The 24,187-nt window shown below is 39.4% G+C and overlaps 1 protein-coding gene across 1 annotated transcript in view; it reads right to left on the bottom strand.

Annotated features, from left to right (window-relative positions):
* The window catches only part of LOC102550682 (carcinoembryonic antigen-related cell adhesion molecule 5-like), a 40,130-nt gene that overhangs the window by 4,215 nt on the left and 11,728 nt on the right, over positions 1-24,187 (bottom strand). The window contains exons 3-4 of the mRNA XM_087606780.1: positions 3,255-3,614; positions 1,738-2,088 (exon numbers count right to left, since the gene is read on the bottom strand). Of these exons, the coding sequence (XP_087462906.1) occupies positions 1,738-2,088; positions 3,255-3,614 (711 nt within the window). The remainder of the gene's footprint in view (positions 1-1,737; positions 2,089-3,254; positions 3,615-24,187) is intronic.

Here is a 24,187-nt window from a genome sequence, read left to right as displayed (position 1 = left end):
TAGGTTTGGGGATACAGGGCTAAATATTTCCAATTGCTCTGACTTTTTGCACTTATTTACAAATTATATTTGTGCGTGAGTCCTGTGCAAGGCTGTGTCTCAGTGTGTGTGGATGGATGCAGGACACACCACCTAGGTGGAGGTCAGATGTCACACTATTTTCATCAGTTCTCAGGTCATCAGACAATGAAGCAAATGCCTACATCCATTAATCCATGTCACTGATAAACACCAAGGTAATTTTTTGATAGGGAAGGCATAACTGAGAACATTAGTCTCATATAATTAACCTTACATAAGAAAAATCTCATGCCAATCCTTAAAATTTGTGTTCACTATGCCCTTCCTGATGATGAGCTTCTGTCTGTCTCATATTCTCTTCTATTACCCCACGACTTCTCTTAGGTTCTTTTGCCTATTAGGAGAATCAAGACAGCAGAGTGATCTACTGTTGTGCTCCTGCTCACCTGTGAGCCAAGCTCCTGACAGATGGTGTACCCTTTGAAAAGGGCTACAAGGTTGTCCTCCTTTTGTGAAACTTCAGCTCCAGGACAGCTTCTGAGCTCTGCTGTATTTTCCCTCTCCAAGTGTTGCCCCTCCCAGGCAAGGGCATCTCCTAGAGTCCCATAAGCTGTGGATGGGCCTGTGTTCAAAACACTGCTCTCCCCTTCCCACTCTCAGTACTGCCCATTGTCCCTCTTTCTTTTCTCTCTTTGCATTTTAGTTCTCCAAACCACACTGTGATCAAAAAGGCTGATAAGCCCCCCTGTACCCTGAGAGGACAGCAACTTAATTCAGAGCTGACTCTTAGTATGGCCTGGATTTGCTCTGTCAGCATCAAAGAGAGAGTCTCTGTGCTTCCTGTGCTGCAACCCCAGCTGCAGACTCAGTGATCTCAATATTTAATAAAGGTGGAATTTTTCTCTCACCTAGAAGTTGGCATAGATGTCGGTGAGGGCTCCAAATGGGACCAGCTGAGTGATACATGAGGAAAGGGGCAAAACTTTTCTGAGTGGGGTCACCAGTCAGCATTCTGACCCAAGACAAAGGACCAGGGGCAGATTTATGGAGTTCTACAGCTTGGTTTTATGAGAGTGGGTAACCTGTGTCCTGTAACGATGGGGTGGGCTCCATTGTCCCTTGACATATTTCAAGATGATTCTTCCAGTTCTTGATGGGTATGCCTGCGTGTTCCCTAGGATGGCTGGGATGCCCTGGGCCTCTGTCTAGGTGATGTCCCTCCACTACCGTATCTTTCCCAAAGGAAGTGAATAAAAGATAAATGAACATGATTCCCTGGCAGTATACCAAACATGGGAATGAGGCATTAGGTCTAAAAAAAAGGCTGTGGAGCTCTCTGTACCCAAATCCATGGGGAAGAGAGATGAACTCTCAGAAGTGCAGAAAATCTGGAGAACTCAGACGAAACATCTATTTCTCCTCACATTCCTGACCCAAGAGGAACTTGCTAGTGCCCTCTGTGGCCTCTGTGCACAGAAAACTAGGAGCAGTCAGGGGCAGGACCTGTCCAGTTTCTGCCTGTACCCAAAGCTGAACTGAACCAGTCCCACAGCCAAATCTTATGGGAAAGGGAGCTGGACTCTCAGAAGTGTGGACAATCTTGAGATCTCAGAGGAGGCTACCATTCCTGCTCACATTTCTGGCCCCGGGGGAACCTACCTATTGCCCTCTGGTATAGGAGCAATCAGCACCTGGAGGCCATTGAGAGTCACTTACTATTTACATGGAGTTGAACGTGGATTTTTTCAATTTTGAAGTCTTTGCTTAAAATTTCTAGCATGTACAATCCTGCATCCTTCTCAGTGACATGATGTATCAGCATGGATCCATTGGTGTATACCAACTCTCTTCCACTGTATGCAGTCCCCATGATGGTGGAATCCATGGTTCTCTTATGTTCCGCAATTTTGAATGTATTTGTCCTATATGCTGATTTGTACCAGAAAAATGACTGAAAGTCTTCTGGCAAATTATGAACTAATAGAAGAACACTTTGCCCTACAGCAACACTCTGAGGAACTGGCTCGATCTTGACTTGGAAAGAGTTACAGCAAGTAGAAAAGGAGGCTAGACAGAAAAGAGAAAGAAAAAGTTATTATTTGGAATATTGGGTTGGTGGGAAGGTGCTGATCTTTGTCATGAGCAAATAGATTTATCACTCAACCTAAAACTGCAAGTGTGGTTATGCCTATCTTATTTGGTGAACGCCAGCAACTTGACTTCCATTCTCTCAAGAATGCTGAGTATATCCTTTCTCTGCAAGGATCCCCCGCCCCTTCTCTCTCTGTCAGTCAGATACTGGGCACTCTCATGTCCACTGAAGTTTTAGATAATGTCTCCCCTGACATCTCTGTGACTCTTGTTCCAACTTGCTTTATAGCTACAGCCAACCACTAATTCCACCTGATAGATGTGCTTGCTGCTCTGCCCTGCAGCCCACGAGATTAGGGCTGAATGAGGGCAAGGAGAAATCTGATCTTCTCAGGCTCAGGTATTAGAAAAGATTCAGATACTAAAATGGCTAGTTTTAATTGACCTTTACACATGCTAAAGTCCTTTGGAAAATAGAAGCCTCAGTTTGATACATTACTACAAGAATAACCTGTATAATATAATGTTTAATGGGATATTGATATTGCAGGGTCCAGACCACTGCAGGACAGTCCACCCCTGGTCAGGTGACAAAAGATAACACAGCACATTGAGCAAGCCATAGGGGCAAGTCAGTGTGCAGCACTCCTCATTTTATCTGTATGCGATCATACATTATATTTACAGACCTCGGTTGCTTGGTGCTCATAAATACCCCAATTTGGCATGATTAGTCTAAAAGCCTGGTTCTCTGTAAGCACTGAGAAAAGTAAGGGTAATGTCCTGGTAAATGATCCCCAGGGTCGCCTGTGGTCACGTTTATGTCCGATGACTGTGGTCTGGGCTTCCTGGTACTCACATATCTGTGAGAATGCAATGGTTTCCCTATATACATGGACACAATTCTGATTCTTGGCCGTCCGACATCTTAGGCTGAGCTGCTGTCCATCAGTGACTTACTGTACGGGGGAGAGTCAACCAACAAGGTCTGATCTATGGCTCCAACATGTATGTCCTGCATTAAGTGCTCAAACCCCAACATGGGAACACAGTGCAGTGGGGGAATAAGGTACAGTACAGACATGACAATCCTGTGTATCAAAGCCCCAGCCTGCACTGAACAACCACAGAGAACCACTTACTGCCCAGCTGGAGCTGCACACGTGCTACTTCATCTTTGAGATCTGTACTCATAGTTCTCAGAGTATAAAATCCAGTATCATTCTGCGTGACTTGGTGGAGCAGCAGGGATCCATTGCTGTATACTGTCTCTCGACCACTGTGTGCAGGCCCTGGAACACTTGAATTTGTGGCTTTTATGTGTTTGGCGATCTCAAATTTCTTCACCGCAAACACACCTTTGTACCAGAAAAGAGATAGAAGATTCCTTGGGAGGCCATGAACCAGTAGAAGAACACTTTCTCCTTCAGAAATTCTGGGTGGTACTGATTCAACGGTGAGCTTGGCATAGGGAGAATGGTGCTCACATCTCCAAAGAAGTGCTAGAAGTAAAAAGAGAGATCCATATAAATCAGAAAGCTTATTGGTAAGATGAATCCCTGTATCCTGAGCAGGTATGTTCATTATTAAGCCTAACTCTGTGAATAAGTGTCTCTCTGTCTTGCTTTGTGTCTCTGAACGTCTATCGTCCTCTGCATGGCACTTAATACTCAGGTGTCACCATGTCTCTGACTCATTGCCTGGATGTAACTTCTAACATTCAGTGTAGACTGATATTGGATTTTTTCCCCCAGTAGCTTTTCCCCTACACTCTTTCTTGCTTTGTGTTGTCCTTTAAAAATATTTTATTAGATATATTTGTTTACTTACATTTCAAATGTTATTCCCCTTCCTGGTTTCCTGTCCATAAGCACCCATTCCCTCCCCTCGCCATCCCCCATACAGGTTTTCCCCCTATACATCCCCTTTACTACCCCCACATATTCCCCTGCACTGGGGGTCCAACCTTGGCATGACCAAGGGCTTCCCCTTCCACTGGTGCCCCAACAAGGCTATTCTCTGCTACATATGCAGTTGGAGCCCTGGGTCAGTCCACATATAGTCTTTTGGCAGTGGTTTAGACGCTGGAAGCTCTGGTTGGTTGGCATTGTTGTTTTTATGGGGGTTGCAAGCTCCTTCAACTCTTTCAATACTTCCTCTAATTCCCCCCAAAGGGGTCCTGTTTTCAGTTCAGTGGTTTGCTGCTAGCATTGACTTCTATATTAGCCATGCTTTGGATGTGTCTCTCAAGAGATATCTATATTCGGTCCCTTTCAGCATGCGTTTTTTAGCTTCATCAATCTTATCTAGTTTTGGGGACTGTATATATATGGGCCACATGTGAGGCAGGCTCTAAATGGCCATTCCTTGAGTCGCTGCTCTAAACTTTGCTTCCATATCCCCTCCTATGGATGTTTTTTACCCTTTTAAGAAGGAGTGGAGCATCTGCATTTTGGTCATCCTTCTTCTTGAACTTCCTGTGGTCTGCGGATTGCATCTTGGTAATTCGAGCTTTTTGGCTGATATCCACCTATCAAGGAGTGCATACCAAGTGTGTTTTTTCTGTGATTGAGTAACCTCACTCAAGATGATATTTTCTAGTTCATTCCATTTGCCTATGAATTTCATGAAGTCATTGTTTTTGATAGCTAAGTAGTACTCCATTGTGCAGATGTACCACATTTTTTGAATCTATTCCTCTGTTGAAGAGCATCTGAGCTATTTCCAGGCTGGGCTATTATAAATAAGGCTGCTAATGAAAATAGTGGAGCATGTGTCTTTGTTGTATGTTGGAGTATCTTTTGGGTATATGCCCAAGAGGTATGGCTGGGTCCTCAGGTTGTGGAATTTCCAATTTTCTGAGAATCCTCCAGACTGATTTCCAGAGTAGTTGTACTAGTTTGCAATCCCACCAACAATGGAGAAGTGTTCTTCTTTCTCTACATCCTTGCCAGCATCTTCTGTCACCTAAGTTTTTTCTCTTAGCTATTCTGACTGGTGTGAGGAGGAATCTTGGGTTGTTTTGACTTGCATTTCCCTGATGACTAACGATGTTGAACATTTCTTTCGGTGCTTTTTGGCCATTCTATAATCCTCAGCTGAGAATTTTTTGTTTAGCTCTGTATCCCATTTTTAATAGGGTTATTTGGCTCTCTGGAGTCTAACTTCTTGAGTTCTTTGTATATTTTGGATATTGGCCCTCTATCAGATATAGGATTGGTAAAGATCTTTTCCCAATATGTTGGCTGCCGTTTGTCCCAATGACGGTGTCTTTTGCATTACAGAAGCTTTGCAAGTTTATGAGGTTCCATTTGTTGATTCTTGATCTTAGAGTATGAGCCATTGGTGTTTTGTTCAGGATATTTTCCCCAGTGCCCATGTCCCACTTTCTTCTTCTATTAGTTTGAGTGTATCTGGTTTGATGTGGAGGTCCTTGATCCCCTTGGACTTAAGCTTTGTACATGATAAGAATAGATCGATTTGCATTCATCTACATGCTGACCTTTATTTGAACCAGCAACATTTGTTGAAAATGCTATCTTTCTTCCATTGGATGGATTTCGCTCCTTTGTCGCAGATCAAGTGACCATAGGTGTGTGGGTTCATTTCTGTGTCTTCAATTCTGTTCCACTGATCTATCTGCCTGTCTCTGTACCAATACCATTCAGGTTTTATGACTATTGCTCTGTAATAGTGCTTGAAGTCAGGGATGATGATTCCCACAGAAGTTATTTTATTGTTGAAGATAGTTTTCGCTATCCTGGGTTTTTTGTTATTCCAAATGAATTTGCAAATTGCTCTTTCTATCTCTATAAAAAATTGAGTAGGAATTTTGATTTGGATTGCATTGAATCTGTCGATTGCTTTTGGCAAAATGGCCATCTTTACTATATTAATCCTGACAATCCAAGAGCATGGAAGATCTTTCGATCTTCTGAGATCTTCTTTAATTGTTTTCTTCAGAGACTTGAAGTTCTTGTCATACAGATCTTTCACTTGCTTGGATAAAGTCATAGCAAGATATTTTATATTATTTGGGACTATTGTGAAGGGTGTCATTTCCTTAATTTCTTTCCCAGCCAGTTTATCCTTTGAGTAGAGGAAAGCTACTGAATTGTTTGAGTTAATTTTGTACCCTGACACTTTGCTTAAGTTGTTTATCAGGTTAAGTAGTTCTCTGGTGGAAATTTTGGAATCACTTAAGTACACTATCATATCATCTGCAAATAGTGATATTCGGATTCCTTCCCTTCCAAATTTGTATCCCTTTGACCTCCTTTTGCTGTCTGATTGCTCTGGCTAGGACTTCAAGTACTATATTGAATAAGTAGGGAGAGAGTGGACAGCCTTGCCTAGTCCTTTATTTTAGTGGGATTGTTTCAAGTTTCTCTCCATTTAGTTTGATGTTAGCTACTGGTTTGCTGAAATATTGCTTTTACTATGTTTAGTTATGGGCCTCGAATTCCTGATTTTCCAGGACTTTTATCATGAAGGGGTGTTGAATTTTGTCAAATGCTTTCTCAGAATCTAGTGAAATGATCATGTGGCTCTTATCTTTGAGTTTGTTTATATAGTGGGTTGTATCGATGGTTTTTCATATATTAAACCATCCCTGCATCCCTGGGATGAAGCCTACTTGATCATGATGGATGATCATTTTGATGTGTTCTTGGATTCAGTTTGCAAAAATTTTATTCAGTATTTTTGTGTCAAATTTGCCTAATAATTTCTTGTAGTCATTGTTTTTAGTAGCTGAGGAGTACTCCATTGAATTATTGTACCAAATTTTCTGAATCCATTGCTCTGCTGAAGAATGTCTGTGTATTTTCCTCCTTATGGTTATTGTAAATAAAGCCTCTATGAACATAGTAGAACATGTGTCCTGGTCATATGTTGGAGCGTCTTTGGGTATATGCCCAGGAGAGGTATAGCTGGGTCCAAATTTTGAGGAATCAACAGACTGATTTCCAGAGTGGTTGTACTAGCTTGCAATCACACCAACAATGGAGGAATGTTCATCTTTCTCCACATCCTCCCCAGCATCTTCTGTAACTTGTTTCGATCTTAGCAGTTCTGACTGGTGTGAGGGGGAACCTCAGGGTTGGTTTGATTTGCACTTCTCTGATAACTAAGGATGTTATTTCTTTAGGTGCTTCTGAGCCATTCGATATTCCTCAGTTTAGAATTCTTTGTTTTGTTTGGAACCCAGTTTTAAATAGGATTATTTAATTCTCTTGAGTCTAGCTTCTTGAGTTCTTTGTATATATTAGATATTAGCCCTCCGTTTAACGTAGGATTGATAAAGATCTTTTCCAATATCTTGGCTGCCATTTTGTCCTAATGCCAGTGTCCTTTCCCTTAGAGGACACTTTGTAATTTTATGAGGTCCCATTTGTAGGTTCTTGATCTTAGAGCATAAACCATTGGTATTCTGTTCAGGAAATTTTTCCCTGTGCCTATGTGTTCAAGGCTCTTCCCCACTTTCTCTTCTACTAGTTTCACTATATCTGGTTTTAAGTGGAAGTCCTTGATCCACCTGGACTTGATTTTTGTACAAGGAGATAAGTATTGGTCAATTTTCATTCTTCTATAGGCTGCCAGTTGAACCACCACCATTTGTTGAAAATGCTGTCTTTTTTCCACTGGACAGTTTTAGTCAAAGATCAAGTGACCATAGGTTTGTGACTCCATTTCTCGGTGTTCACTCTATTTAATGATCTACCTGCCTGTCTCTGTACCAATACCATACAGGTTTAATCACAATTGCACTGTAATATATCTTGAGGACATGGATAGTGATTCCCCGAGAAGTTCTTTTAATATTGAGACTACTTTCAGCTACTCTAGGTTTTTTGTTTTGCTTTTCCAAATGAATTTGAAAATTGCTCTTTCTAATTCTATGAAGAATTGAGTTGAGATTTTCATGTGGATTACATTGAATCTGTAGATTGCTTTTGGCTAAATGTCCATTTTTACTATATTAACCCTGCCAATCTATGAGCCTGGGAGTTCTTTCCATCTTCTGAGATCTTCTTCAATTTCTTTCTTCTTAGACTTGAAGCTCTTGTCATATGGATCTTTCACTTGCTTGCTTCGAGTCACACCAAGGTATTTTATGTTATTTGTGACTATTGTGAAGGGTGTCATTTCCCTAAGTTCTTCCTCTGTCTGTTTATCCCTTGAGTAGAGGAATGCTACTGATTTGAGTTAGATTTATATCCTGCCAGTTCGATGAAGTTGTTTATCAACTGTAAGAATTCTCTGGTGGAATTTCTAGGGTCACATACTATTATATCATCTGCAAATAGTGATATTTTGCCTTTTTCTTTTCCAATTTGTATCCCTTTGGCCTCCTTTTTGGTCTAACTGCTCTCAGTAGGGCTTTGAGGATTATACTGAATAAGTAGGGAAAGAGTGGGTAGTCTTGTCTAGTACCTGATTTTAGTGGGATTGCTTCAAGTTTCTCTTCATTTAGTTTGATGTTGACTACTGGTTAGCTGTATAATGCTTTAACTATGCTTAGGTGTGGGCCTTGAATTCCTGGTGGTTGCAAGGCTTTTATCTTGAAGGGGGTAGAATTTTGTCAAATGCTTTCTCAGCATCTAATGAAATTATCATGATGGTTTTTTTTCTTTGTGTTTGTTGATACAGTGTTTTTACCTTGGTAGATTTCTGAATACTTAACCATCCTTGCATCACTGACATAACATCTACTTAATCATGATGAATGGTTTTTTGGGTTTTGTTTTATGTGTTCTTGGATTCTGGTGGTGAGAAATTTATGGGGTAATTTTGAATTGATATCCATGAGGGAAATTGGTCTGAGGTCATATTCTTTGTAGGTTCTTTGTGTGTTTTAGGTATAGGCATAATTGTGGCTTCAAAGAATGAATTGGGTAATGCTCCTTTTGTTTCTATTTTGTGGAATAGTTTGAAAAGTATAGGTATTATGTCTTCATTGAAGGTCTGATAGAATTCTGCAATAAACCCATCTGGTCCTGGGTTGATCTTTTTTTTTTTTTTTGGTTGGGAAAATTTTAATAAATGCTTTTATTTCTTTAGGCGTTATGGGACAGTTTTGATGTTTTATCTGATCCTGACTTAACTTTGGTACCAGACATCTGTCTAGGAAATTGCCCATTTCGGCCAGATATTTTATTTTTGTTGAATACAGGTTTTTGTAGTAGTATCTGATGATTCTTTGAATTTCCTTACTTTCTGTAGTTATGTCTCCTTTTTCATTTCTGATTCTGTTAATTTGGATACACTCTCTGTGCCCTCTGGTTAAGCTGGCTAAGCATTTATCTATCTTGTTGTTTTTCTCAAAGAACCAGCTCCTGGTATTGTTGATTCTTTGTATAATTCTTTTTGTTTCTACTTGGTTGATTTCAGCACTGATTTTGATTATTTCCTGCTGTCTACTCCTCTGGGGTGTATTTGCTTCTTTTTGTTCTAAAGCTTTCATGTGTGCTGTCAAGCTGTTTATATACGCTTTTCAACTTTGTTTTGGAGGCACTTGGAGCTATGAGGTTTCCTCTTAGCACTGCTTTCATTGTGTCCCATAATTTTGTGTATGTTTTTTGCCTTTATTTTCATTAAATTCTAAAACATACTGAATTTCGTCCTTGACCAAGTTATTGAGGAGAGTGTTGTTCAACTTCCATGTGTAAGTCGGCTTTCTGACATTTTTGTTGTTATTAAAGACCAGCCTTAGTCTATGGTGATCTGATAGGATGAATGGGATTATTTCAATCTTCTTGTATCTGTTGAGGCATGTTTTGTGACAGATTAAATGGTCAATTTTAGATACAGTACTATGAAGTGCTAAGAAGAAGGTATATTCTTTTGTTTTAGGATTAAATGTTCTATAGAGATCTGTTAAATCTATTTGGTTCATAACTTCTATACACAAAAGAAAAACAAGCAGAGAAAGAAATTAGGGAAACGACACCCTCCATAATAGTCCCAAATAATATAAAATACTTCGGTGTGACTTTAACTAAGCAAGTGAAAGATCTGTATGATAAGAACTTCAAGCCTCTGAAGAAAGAAATTGAAGACCTCAGAAGATGGAAAGATCTCCATGCTCATGGATTGGCAGGATTAACATAGTAAAAATGGCAATTTTACCAAAAGCAATCTACAGATTCAATGCAATCCCCATGAAAATACCAATCCAATTCTTCAGAGAGTTAGGCAGAACAATTTGCAAATTCATCTGGAATAAGAAAAAACCCAGGATAGATAAAACTATCTTCAACAATAAAAGGACTTCTGGAGGAATCACTATTGCTGAACTCAAGCAATATTACAGAGCGATAGTAATAAAACTTACATAGTATTGGTACAGAGACAGATAGATAGACAAGTGGAATAGAATTGAAGAATCAGAAATGAACCGACAAACCTACGGTCACTTGATTTTTGACAAAAAAGCCAAAACCATCCAATGGAAAAAAGCATTTTCAGCAAATGGTTCAACTGGAGGTAGCATGTAGAAGAGTGCAGATCGATCCATGCTTATCACCCTGTACAAAGCTTAAGTCCAAGTGGATCAAGGACCTCCACATCAAACCAGATACACTCAAACTAATAGAAGAAAAAGTGGGGAAGCATCTTGAACACGTGGGCACTGGAGAAAATTTCCTGAACAAAACACCAATGGCTTATGCTTTTAGATCAAGAATAGACAAATGGGATCTCATAAAATTGCAAAGCTTCTGTAGGGCAAAGGACACTGTGGTTAGGACAAAACAGCAACCAACAGAGTGGGAAAAGATCTTTACCAATCCTACAACAGATAGAGGGCTTATATCCAAAATATACAAAGAACTCAAGAAGTTAGACCACAGGGAGACAAATGACCCTGTTAAAAATGGGGTTCAGAGCTAAACAAAGAATTCACAAGTGAGGAATGCCGAATGGCTGAGAAAGATCTAAAGAAATGTTCAACATCTTTAGTCATAAGGGAAATGCAAATCAAAACAACCATGAGATTTCACCTCACACCAGTGAGAATGGCTAAGATCAAAACTCAGGTGACAGCAAATGCTGGCGAGGATTTGGAGAAAAAGGAACACTCCTCCATTGTTGGTGGGATTGCAGACTGGTACAACCATTATGGAAATCAGTCTGGAGATTCCTCAGAAAATTGGACATTGAACTGCCTGAGGATCCAGCTATACCTCTCTTGAGCATATACCCAAAAGATGCCCCAACATATAACAAAGACACATGCTCCACTATGTTCATAGCAGCCTTATTTATAATAGCCAGAAGCTGGAAAGAGCCCAGATGCCCTTCAACAGAGGAATGGATACAGAAAATGTGGTACATCTACACAATGGAATATTACTCAGCTATCAAAAACAATGACTTTATGAAATTCATAGGCAAATGGATAGAACTGGAAAATATCATCCGGAGTGAGGTAACCCAATCACAGAAAAACACACATGGTATGCACTCATTGATAAGTGGCTATTAGCCCAATGCTTGAATTACCCTAGATGCACAGAACACATGAAACTCAAGAAGGATGACCAAAATGCAAATGCTTCACTCCTTCTTTAAAAGGGGAACAAGAATACCATTGGCAGGGAATAGGGAGGCAAAGTTTAGAACAGAGGCAGAAGGAACACCCATTCAGAGCCTGCCCCACATGTGGCCCATACATATACAGCCACCAAACTAGATAAGATCATGAAGCAAAGAAGTGCAGGACGACAGGAACTGGATGTAGATCTCTCCTGAGAGACACAGCCAGAATACAGCAAATACATAGCCAGATGCCATCATTAAATCACTGAACTGACAATGGGACCACGTTGAAGGCATCAGAGAAAGGACTGAAAGTGCTTGAAAGGGCTCGAGACCCCATATGAACAACAATGCCAAGCAACCAGAGCTTCCAGGGACTAAGCCACTGCCCAAAGTCTATACGTGGACTGACCCTGGGCTCCAACCTCATAGATAGCAATGAATAGACTATTAAGATCACCAATGAAAGGGGAAGCCCTTTGTCCTACCAATACTGAGCCCCCAGTGAACGTGATTGTTTGGGGTAGGGTGGTAATGGGGGGAGGATGGGGATGGGAAGCCCATATAGAAGGTGAGGGGGAGGGGTTGGGGGGGATGTTGGCCTGGAAACCGGGAAGGGGAATAACAACCAAAATGTAAATAAGAAATATGCAAGTTAATAAAGATTAAAAAAATCACTATCCCTGAACTCAAGCAATATTACAGAGCGATAGTGATAAAAATTGCATGGTATTGGTACAGAGACAGACAGATAGACCAATGGAATAGAATTGAAGACCCAGAAATGAACCCACACACCGATGGGCACTTGATTTTTGACTAAGGAGCCAAAACCATCCAATGGAAAAAAGATAGCATTTTCAGCAAATGGTGCTGGTTCAACTGGAGGTCGGCATGTAGAAGAATGCAGATCGATCCATGCTTATCACCCTGTACAAAGCTTAAATCCAAGTGGATCAAGGACCTCCACATCAAACCAGACACACTCAACCTAATAGAAGAAAAACTAGGGAAGCATCTGGAACACATGGTCATTGGAAAAAATTTCCTAAACAAAACACCAATGGCTTATGCTCTAAGATCAAGAATCGACAAATGGGATCTCATAAAACTGCAAAGCTTCTGTAAGGCAAAGGATACTGTGGTTAGGACAAAATGGTAACCAACAGATTGGGAAAAGATCTTTACCAATCCTACAACAGATAGAGGCCTTATATCCAAAATGTACAAAAAACTCAAGAAGTTAGTCGGCAGGGAGACAAATAACCCTATTAAAAAATGGGGCTCAGAGCTAAACAAAGAATTCACAGCTGAGGAATGCCCAATGGCTGAGAAACACCTAAAGAAATGTTCAACATCTTTAGTCATAAGGGAAATGCAAATCAAAACAACCCTGAGATTTCACTTCACACCAGTGAGAATGGCTAAGATCAAAAACTCAGGTGACAGCAGATGCTGGCGAGGATGTGGAGAAAGAGGAACACTCCTCCATTGTTGGTGGGGTTGCAGACTGATACAACCATTCTGGAAATCAGTCTGGAGGTTTCTCAGAAAATTGGACATTGAACTGCCTGAGGATCCAGCTATACCTCTCTTGGGCACATACCCAAAAGATGCCCCAACATATAAAAAAGACACGTGCTCCATTATGTTCATCGCAGCATTATTTATAATAGCCAGAAGCTGGAAAGAATCCAGATGCCCTTCAACGGAGGAATGGATACAGAAAATGTGGTACATCTACACAATGGAATATTACTCAGCTATCAAAAACAATGCCTTTATGAAATTCATAGGCAAATGAATGGAACTGGAAAATATCATCCTGAGTGAGGTAACCCAATCACAGAAAGACACACATGGTATGCACTCATTGATAAGTGGCTATTAGCCCAAATGCTTGAATTACCCTAGATGCCTAGAGCAAATGAAACTCAAGACAGATGATCAAAATGTGAATGCTTCACTCCTTCTTTAAAAGGGGAACAAGAATACCCTTGGCAGGGAAGAGAGAGGCAAAGATTAAAACAGAGACTGAAGGAACACCCATTCAGAGTCTGCCCCACATGTGGCCCATACATATACAGCCACCCAATTAGACAAGATGGATGAAGCAAAGAAGTGCAGGCCGACAGGAGCCGGATGTAGATCGCTCCTGAGAGACACAGCCAGAATACAGCAAATACAGAGGCGAATGCCAGCAGCAAACCACTGAACTGAGAATAGGACCCCCGTTGAAGGAATCAGAGAAAGAACTGGAAGAGCTTGAAGGGGCTCGAGACCCCATATGTACAACAATACCAAGCAACCAGAGCTTCCAGGGACTAAGCCACTACCTAAAGACTATACATGGACTGACCTTGGACTCTGACCTCATAGGTAGCAATGAATATCCTAGTAAGAGCACCAGTGGAAGGGGAAGCCATGGGTCCTGCTAAGACTGAACCCCCAGTGAACTAGACTGTTGGGGGGAAGGTGGCAATGGGGGGGGAAACACCCACAAGGAAGGGGAGGGGGGAGGGTGATGTTTGCCCGGAAACCGGGAAAGGGAATAACACTCGAAATGTATATAAGAAATACTCAAGTTAATAAATAAAAAATAAATAAATAAATAAAAAATATTCCCTAAAATTCTTGCAAACCTCATCCAAGAACACATAAAAACCATCATTCACCACAAGTAAGTAGACTTTATCCCAGGGATGCAACGTTGGTTCAATATACAAAAATCCTTCAATGTAATTGATTATATAAAGAAACTCGAAGAAAAAAGTTTGATCATGATCATCCCAATAGATGGTAGGTAAAGTGATTCCTGAAAACAGGTAGTGGGCTCCACTTTCCCATGAAGAGATTCAAGATGATATTCCCATTTCCTCTGCTTGCTGTGGTGTGATGGGTCTGCCCCTGTGCTCCATGGGCTTTTGTGGATGTTTTGGACATTTGTCTACGTGATTTCCCTTGGCTACCACATCTTTCCTAAGAAACTACATAAGAGAGAGAATTGAATATGGTCCTCTAGCAATGAAGGTTTTTCCCACCTGATGATTGGCTTTTTCAGAGGCCCCCTTTGCTTTTGCAATCAAACTAAATTCTTGTCACCTGAGGTCTTTCTCAAGGACATATTCCTGGTTAGAACCCTAGAAACTTCACAAAAAGATCTAAGATTCTTTGATTAAGGGTCTTTCTCAACCATACATTCCTGAAGAGATGATGATATCCTTGGCTGATTTAACCATGATGTGTCTACCTGTCTGCAAGATGAAGTCAAATGAAGGTTTATGATCTATTGCCTTATTCTACAGCATGTGTGTTCTGCAATAAATGCTCAAACCCCAACATAAGGATACAATGAAGAAGGAGGTAGCCACAGGCAGGCCTGATATTTCTTTGTAATTCTCATGAAATGAACTCCACCCAGCAACGAGAGTTTACAAAGAATTACTTACAGTACACGTTGAGGTATATAGATGCTATTGATACAATTTCTGCATGACTGTTTATGATCCGTAGGCTGTAGAATCCTATATCCTCCTGGGTGACATTGTAGATCTGCAGGGATCCGTTGCTGTACAAAGTCTCTCTACCACTGTGACCAGGCCCCAGCTCAGTAACATTAGTGGCCAGTGTATATTGTCCAATTTGAGGGCTTTTAATACTCATTCCTCTATACCAGGCCAAGGTTATATTATTCTCTCTCAGATTGTCAATACGTATGAGAACATTTTCTCCTTCAACCACTTGGGGTGGCACTAATTCAATGGTTATTTGAGCAGTGGTAGGCAAGAGCCAGTAGGTTAAAAGGGAGGCTAAACAGGAAGAGAAAAAAAAACAATCAATATTAAACAGCTATATTTATCACTTAGCTTATGTGTGTGGGTAGAGGTGTGCTCATCCTCCTTGATTAAGGTCAACAACATAAACTCCACTCCCTCAGAGTATCTAAGTCCTTTCCTCTCTCCATTATTCTTTGCTCAGGTGTTGCCTGATTCACTGCTTAGTATCCCTCCTCATTAAAAGAGTATTTAGTATAAGGGTCAACGCTTCTCTGACCTACTCATCTAGAGGGTCTTCACTTTCTGACCTTTTATCTATGTTCCCTTTGTGGTTCTAGAAAAACTGTGACCTCGCATCCAAAACAGTGGAATTTCTGGTCCAGTATATTCAGAGTTTTGGGAGCAGCTTCATCGATCTATTAGTCTGATATCTTTGGAAGGTTCAATTCCTATAAAAGGACAAGACACCAGTCAAGGACTGAAGAAAGGAAGGTAGGGAAAGAGGGAAGGAGTGGGGGGAAGGAAGGAAGAAGGTGTGGGAGGAATGGAGGGAGGTAAGGAGGGGAAGAAATCTAAGAAAGGAAGGAAGAAGGAAGGGAGGGAAAGAAGCAAAGAGAGAGGGAGAAAGGAAGGGAGGAGGGAGGATGGAAGAGGTGGGAGAGAGGGAAGGAAAGAAGGAACTGCCCATGGGTTTATCTACATAGTTTCCAGGTTTGACATTAACAACAATATACTCAAGTTTGATTTATATTTTACATTTTCTTATGAGTTATATGTGTGTTTTGTGATGGTACCTGTCTTACTGTGCACATGTGCCATTTTATGTAACAGTGCTATGTGGAGGAAGATATCTAATGGTGGGAGCATGTACAGATACATTTATCAGCACCTGTGTGGAGGACAGGGTTGAATTTTCAGGAGTCTGTTCTCTCCATTTACTATGTAGAAGTTATGGTATGAATTCAGGTTGTGTTCAATAACAAGAATAAGGAAAGAATGCCCACGTATTCATCGAATTTAACAATGCTGTCCTCCATAATAACTTTGTCAAGGAAGAAATTAAACACTTCTTAGAATTTAATGAAAATGAAGGTACAATGTAACCCAATTTATGGGACACAATGAAAGCTGTGGTAAAAGGAAAACTCATAGCTCTCAGTGCCTGCAGAAAGAAACAGGAGAGACCATACATAAACAGCTTGGAAATACACCTAAAAGTTCTAGAACAAAAAGAGGCAAGTACAACCTGGAGAAGTAAAAGGCAGGAAATAATCAAACTCAGAGCTGAAATCAACCAAGTAGAAACAAAAAGGACTGTACAAAGAATCAAGTGAACCAAAAGCTGTTTCTTTGAGAAAATGAACAAGATAGATAAACCCTTAGGCAGACTAACTAGAGGACACGGAGAAAGTGTCAAAACAAAAAAGTCAGAAATGAAAAGGGAGACATAGACACAGAATTAGAGGAAATTCAAAATAGCATTCAGATCCTAATTCAAAAATCAATATTCAATAAAACTTGAAAATCTGGGGGAAATGGACAACTTTCTAGACAAACACCAAGTACCAAAGTTAAATCAGAAACAGGTTGACGATTTAAAACAACTCCATAACTCCTAGAGAAATAGAAGGAGTTATTAAAATTCTCCCAACCCAAAAGACCCCAGGACCAGGTGGGTTTAGTTCATAATTCTATGAGACTTTCATAAAAGACCTCATACCAATACTGTCCAAATTATCGCACAAAATAGAAACAGATGGAGCACTACCAAATTCCTTCTATAAAGCTACAATTACTCTTAAAACTAAACCACACAAAAACCCAAAAGAGAGAACTTCAGACAAATTTCCCTTATAAATAATGACGCAAAAATACTCAATAAAATTCTTGAAAACCAAATCCAAGAACAAATCAAAACAATCATCCACCATGATCAAGAAGGCTTCATCCAAGTTATGCAGTGATGGTTTGATATAAGGGAAACCATCAACTTAATCCATTATAAAAACAAACTCAATTATAAAAACCACATGATCATTTCATTAGGTGCTGAGAAAGCATTTGACAAAATTCAGCTCGCAAATATGATAAAAGTCCTAGAAAGAATAGGAATTCAAGGTTTTTTACCTAAATATAGTAAAAGGCATATACAGTAAACCAGTAGCAAACACTAAACTAAACGGAGAGACACTTGAAGCAATCCCACTAAAATCAGGGACTAGACAAGGCTGCCCACTCTCTCCCTACTTATTCAATATAGTTCTTGAAGTTCTAGCCAGAAGAATCAGACAATAAAAAGAGATCAAAGGGATACAGATTGAAAAGGAAGAAGTCAAAATATCACTATTTGCAGATGATATGATAGTATAGTAAGTGATCCGAATAGTTCCACCAGAAAACTACTAAACTACTGGGTATAAAATTAACTCAAATAAATCAGTAACCTTCCTCTAAACAACAGAGAAACAAGCCAAGAAATAAATTAGTGAAACGACACAATTCATAATAGTCCCAAATACTATAAAATACTTCACTGTGACTTTAACCAAGCAAGTGAAAGATCTGTATCATAAGAACTTCAAGCCTCTGAAGAAAGAAATTGAAGAACTCAGGAGATAAAAAGATCTCCGATGCTCATGGATTGGCAGGATTAACATAGTAAAAATGGCAATTTTATCAAAAGCAATCTACAGATTCAATGCAATCCCCATCAAAATACCAATCCAATTCTTCAGACAGTTAGACAGAAGAATTTGCAAATTCATCTGGAATAACAAAAAACCAAGGATAGCTAAAACTATCCTCAAGAATAAAAGGACTTCTGGGGGAATCACTATCCCTGAACACAAGCAGTATTACAGAGCAATAGTGATAAAAACTGCATAGTATTGGTACAGAGACAGACAGATAGACCAATGGAACAGAATTGAAGACCCAGAAATGAACCCACACACCTATGGGCACTTGATTTTTGACAATGGAGCCAAAACCATTCAATGGAAAAAAGATAGTATTTTCAGCAAATGGTGCTGGTTCAACTGGAGGTCAGCATGTAGAAGAATACAGATCGATCCATGCTTATCACGCTGTACAAAGCTTAAGTCCAAGTGGATCAAGGACCTCCACATCAAACCAGATACACTCAAACTAATAGAAGAAAAAGTGGGGAAGGATCGCAAACACATGGGCACTGGAGAAAATTTCCTGAACAAAACACCAATGGCTTATGTTTTAAGATCAAGAATCAACAAATGGGATCTCATAAAACTGCAAAGCTTCTGTAAGGCAAAGGACACTGTTGTTAGGACAAAACGGCAACCAACAGAGTGGGAAAAGATCTTTACCAATCCTACAACAGATAGAGGGCTTATATCCAAAATATACAAAGAACTCAAGAAGTTAGACTGCAGGGAGACAAATAACCCTATTTAAAAATGGGGTTCAGAGCTAAACAAAGAATTCACAAATGAGGAATGTCGAATAGCTGAGAAAGAACTAAAGAAATGTTCAACATCTTTAGTCATAAGGGAAATGCAAATCAAAACAACCCTGAGATTTCACCTCACACCAGTGAGAATGGCTAAGATCAAAAACTCAGGTGACAGCAAATGCTGGCGAGGATGTGGAGAAAGAGGAACACTCCTCCATTGTTGGTGGGATTGCAGACTGGTACAACCATTATGGAAATCAGTCTGGAGATTCCTCAGAAAATTGGACATTGAACTACCTGAGGACCCAGCCGTACCTCTCTTGAGCATATACCCAAAAGATGCCCCAACATATAAAAAAGACACATGCTCCACTATGTTCATAGCAGCCTTATTTATTACAGCCAGAAGCTGGAAAGAGCCCAGATGCCCTTCAACAGAGGAATGGATACAGAAAATGTGGTACATCTACACAATGGAATATTACTCAGCTATCAAAAACAATGCCTTTATGAAATTCATAGGCAAATGGATGGAACTGGAAAATATCATCCTGAGTGAGGTAACCCAATCACAGAAAAACACACATGGTATGCACTCATTGGTAAGTGGCTATTAGCCCAATGCTTGAATTACCCTAGATGCACAGAACACATGAAACTCAAGAAGGATGACCAAAATGCAAATGCTTCACTCCTTCCTTAAAAGGGGAACAAGAATACCATTGGCAGGGAATAGGGAAGCAAAGTTTAGAACAGAGGCAGAAGGAACACCCATTCAGAGCCTGCCCCACATGTGGCCCATACATATACAGCCACCAAACTAGATAAGATCATGAAGCAAAGAAGTGCAGGATGACAGGAACTGGATGTATATCTCTCCTGAGAGACACAGCCAGAATACAGCAAATACATAGCCGAATGCCATCATTAAACCACTGAACTGACACCGGGAGCACCTTGAAGGCATCAGAGAAAGGATTGAAAGAGCTTGAAGGGGCTTGAGACCCAATATGAACAACAATGCCAAGCAACCAGAGCTTCCGGGGACTAAGCCACTACCCAAAGACTATACATGGACTGACCTTGTGCTCCAAACTCATAGGTAGCAATGAATAGCCTAGTAAGAGCACCAGTGGAAGGGGAAGCCCTTGGTCCTGCTAAGACTGAACCCCCAGTGAACGTTATTGTTGGGGGGAGGATGGTAATGGGGGGAGGATGGGGAGCGGAAGCCCATATAGAAGCGGAGGGTGAGGGGTTAGGAAGATGATGGCCTGGAAACCGGGAAAGGGAATAACAATCGAAAGGTAAATAAGAAATACCCAATTAATAAAGATGAAAAAAAAGAAAGAAAACACAAATGCCATCCCAGGCTAAGATACACCGCAAAACTCTTAATAAGCATAGAAGGAGAAACCAAAATATTCCATGTCAGAACCAAATTTATACAATATCTATCGACCGATTTGGTACTACAGAAGATTCTAGAAGGAAAATTTCAACACATGAAGAGTACCTACACTAAAGGGAAAAAAAAACAAGAAATTAATAATCTCAGAACAAAACCAAAAGGAAAGAATCACGAACACATAATGCCACCTACAAAAACAAATATAACTGTAACTAACAACCATCTGTCTTTAATATCTCTCAAAATCAACAGACTCAGTTCCCCAATGAAAAGACAAAGCTGATAGCCTGGATGTGAAACCATGATCCAGCATTTCCTGAATATAAGAAACATACTTCAATGATAGCCACAACCTCAAAGTAAAAAATTAGATAAAAGTCTTCCAAACAAATGGTCCCAAGAAAAATGTAGGAATTATCACTCTAATACCCAATAAAATAGACATTCAACAAAAAATTATCAAGGGAGATGGGGAAAGATGCTTCATATTCATGAAAGGAAAAATTCACCAAGAGAAAGTCTCTAACCTGAACATATATGCCCCAAATTCAAGGGTAACCACATTTGTAAAAGACAATATACTAAAGCTCCAATCACTTTGAATGCCACATAATAATAATGAGAGACTTCAACACCACATTCTCACCAATAGACAGGTTATTATAGCAGAAACTAAACAGAGACACAGTGAAACTAATAGAGGTTTTGATTCAAATAGATTTAGAAGTCATATATAAAAGATTTCACTATAAAACAAAATAATGTACCTTGTTCTTAGCACCTCATGGTACCTTTTTGAAAACTGACCATATAACAATCACAAAACAAACCTCAACAGATACAAGAAGACTGAAATAATCGCATGCATCCTGTCAGATCACCGTGGAATAATGCTGGTCTTCTATAACAACAAAAACAACAGAAAGCCCACATACACATGTAAGCTGAACAACACTCTACTCAATAATAACTTGGTCAATGAAGAAATAAAAAAAATTAAAGACTTCCTGGAATTCAATGAAAATGATGACACACCATACCGAAATTTATGGGACACAATGAACGTAGTGCTAAGAGAAAAGTCTTAGCACTAAGTGCCCTCATAAAGAAATTGGAGAGATCTTACACTAGTAGCATAACAGCATACCTCAAAGCCATAGAACAACAAAAGCAAACACATCCAAGAGGAGTAGAAGGCAGGAAATAATCAAACTCAGAACCGACATCAACCAAATAGAAACAAAAAGAACAAGACAAAGAATCAACAAAACCAAAAGCTGGTTCTTTGAGAAAACCAACAAGGTAGGTAAACCCCTAGCCAAACTACCTTAAGGGCACAGATAGAGTACCCAAATTAACAAAATCATAAATGAAAAGGGAGACATAACAACAGAAACTGAGGAAATGAAAAGAAATCATCATACTACTACAAAAGCCTATACTCAATAAAAAAGGAAAATCTGGAGGAAATGGACTTTTTCTAGACAGATACCACATACGAAAGTTAAACCAAGAGTAGATAAACTATCTAAACAATTCCATATCCTTTTTGGATATAGAAGAATTAATTAAAGACATCCAACTACACCCCCCAAAAAATCCCAGGTCCAAATGACTTTAGTGCAGAATTCTACCAGACCTTCAAAAAAGAGCTAATACCAACACTTCTCAAAATATTTCATAAAATAAAATAAAAACAAAAAGAATGCTACCTAATTCTTTCTATCAAGCTTCAATTCCTCTGATACCTAAACTACAGAAGAGGAAGTAGAATGTCAGACCAATTTCATTTATGAATATTAATATAAAAATATTCAATAAAATTCTTGCAAACCTAATCCAAGAACACATAAAAACCATCATTCACCACAAATAAGTAGACCTCATCCCAGGGATGCAAGGATGATTCAATATACAAAAATCCTTCAATGTAATTGGCTATGTAAACAAACTCAAAGAAAAAAGTTTGATCATGATCATTTCAATAGATGGTGAAAAAGCATTTGACAAAATATGACACCTTTTCATGTTAAAAATATTAGAGAGATCATGAATTCAAAACCAGTACCTAAACATAATAAAAGCAATATATAGGAAACCAACAGCCAATATCAAATTAAATGGAGTGACACTTGAACCAATTCAACTAAAATCAGGTTTGCCCACTCTCCACATATCTATCCAATATAGTACTTGAAGTTCTAGTTAGAGCAAAAAGACAGTAAAAACTGATCAAGGAGATACAAATTGGCAAAAAGAAGTCAAGGTATCACTATTTACAGATGACTTGATAGCATATATAAGTGACCCCAAAAATTCTACCAGAGTACTTCTATAGTTGGTAGACAACTTCAGCAGAGTGGCTGGATATAAAATTAGTGCAAACAAACCAGAAGGTTTCCTTTATACAAATGATAATCGATCAGAGAAAGAAATATGGAAAAAACATTCTCCACAAGAGTCATGAATAATATATCTTCAGGTAACTCTAACGAATCAAGTGAAAGTCTATGTGACAAGAACTTCAAGTTTCTCAAAAAAGAAATTGAAGAATACATCAAAAAAATGGAGAGATCTTCCAGGCTCATGGATTGATAGGGTTAACATAGTAAAAATGGCTATCCCACCAAAAGCAATCTACAGATTCAATGCAATACCCACCAAAATCCCAACTCAATTCTTCACAGACAGGGAAGGAGCAATTTTCAATTTCATGTGGAAAAAGAAAAACCCATGATGGTAAAAACAATCCTTAATCATAAAAGAACTTCTAGAGGAATCATCACGCCTCACCTCAAGCTGTACTACAGAGTAATATTAATAAGGCTTGCATGACACTAGAACAGAGTCAGACAGGTTGATCAATGGAATAGAATTGAAGATGCAGAAATAAACCCACACACTTATGGACACTTGATCTTTGACAAAGAAACCAAAAATATACAATGGGGAAAAAAGAAAACATCTTCAATAAATGGTGCTGGTTTAACTGGCAGTCAATATGTAGAAAAATGAAAGTATATCCATCTTGTCACCTTTTACAAATCTCAAGTCCAAGTGGATCAAGGACTTCAACATAAAAGTAGATACACTGAATTGAATAGGAAAGAAACTGGGAAAGAGCTATCAATTCATTGGCACGGTGGTGGGGGTGGAGTATTTCCTAAACAGAACTCCAATGCCTCAGGCTCTAAAATGAAGAATTGATAAATAGGACCTCATTAAAATGAAAAGCTCTGTAAGGCAAAGGAAATAGTCAATAGGACAAATCAGTACGTATAGATTGGAAAAAAACTTCACTAACCCCATATCTAATAGAGGGCTAGTATCCAAAATCTATAAAGAACTCAAGAAGCTAAACTCCAAAAAAATCAAACAACCTAATAAAAACCTGGAGTAGAGAGCTAAAAATAGAATTCACAACAGAGGAATCTCAAATGGCCAAGAAGCACCTAAAGAAGTGTTCAAAGTCCTTATTCATTAGGGAAATGCAAATCAAAAGAATCCTAAGATTCCACATTATATGGCTAATATAAAAAAACTCAGTTGACAGAGCATATTGGCAAGAACATGGAGAAAGAAGTGCACTCCTCCACTGCTGGTGCTATTGCAAACTGGTACAACTACTCTGGAAATCAATCTGGAAGTTCCTCAGAAAGTTGGAAATAGGTCTACCTGAAAACCCGACTATACCACTCTTCAGCATATATCCAGAAGATGCCCCACCATAACACAGGGGCACACATTCCACTGTGTTCATAGCAGCCTTATCTGTGATAGTTAGAAGCTATCACCCAATGGAATTCTATTTGGCTATCAAGAACAAGGTCATCATGAGTTTTGCAGGCTAATGGATGGAACTAAAAAATATCCTGAGAGAGGTAACTGGGACCCAAAGGACGTGCATACTAAGTACTCACT

This window comes from Rattus norvegicus, chromosome 1 (genome assembly GCF_021556685.1).
Source record: "Rattus norvegicus strain SHRSP/BbbUtx chromosome 1, alternate assembly SHRSP_T2T, whole genome shotgun sequence".
Taxonomy (NCBI): domain Eukaryota; kingdom Metazoa; phylum Chordata; class Mammalia; order Rodentia; family Muridae; genus Rattus; species Rattus norvegicus.
The sequence above is the reverse complement of the archived record's forward strand: the minus strand, read 5'-3'. Positions and strand labels throughout refer to the sequence as shown.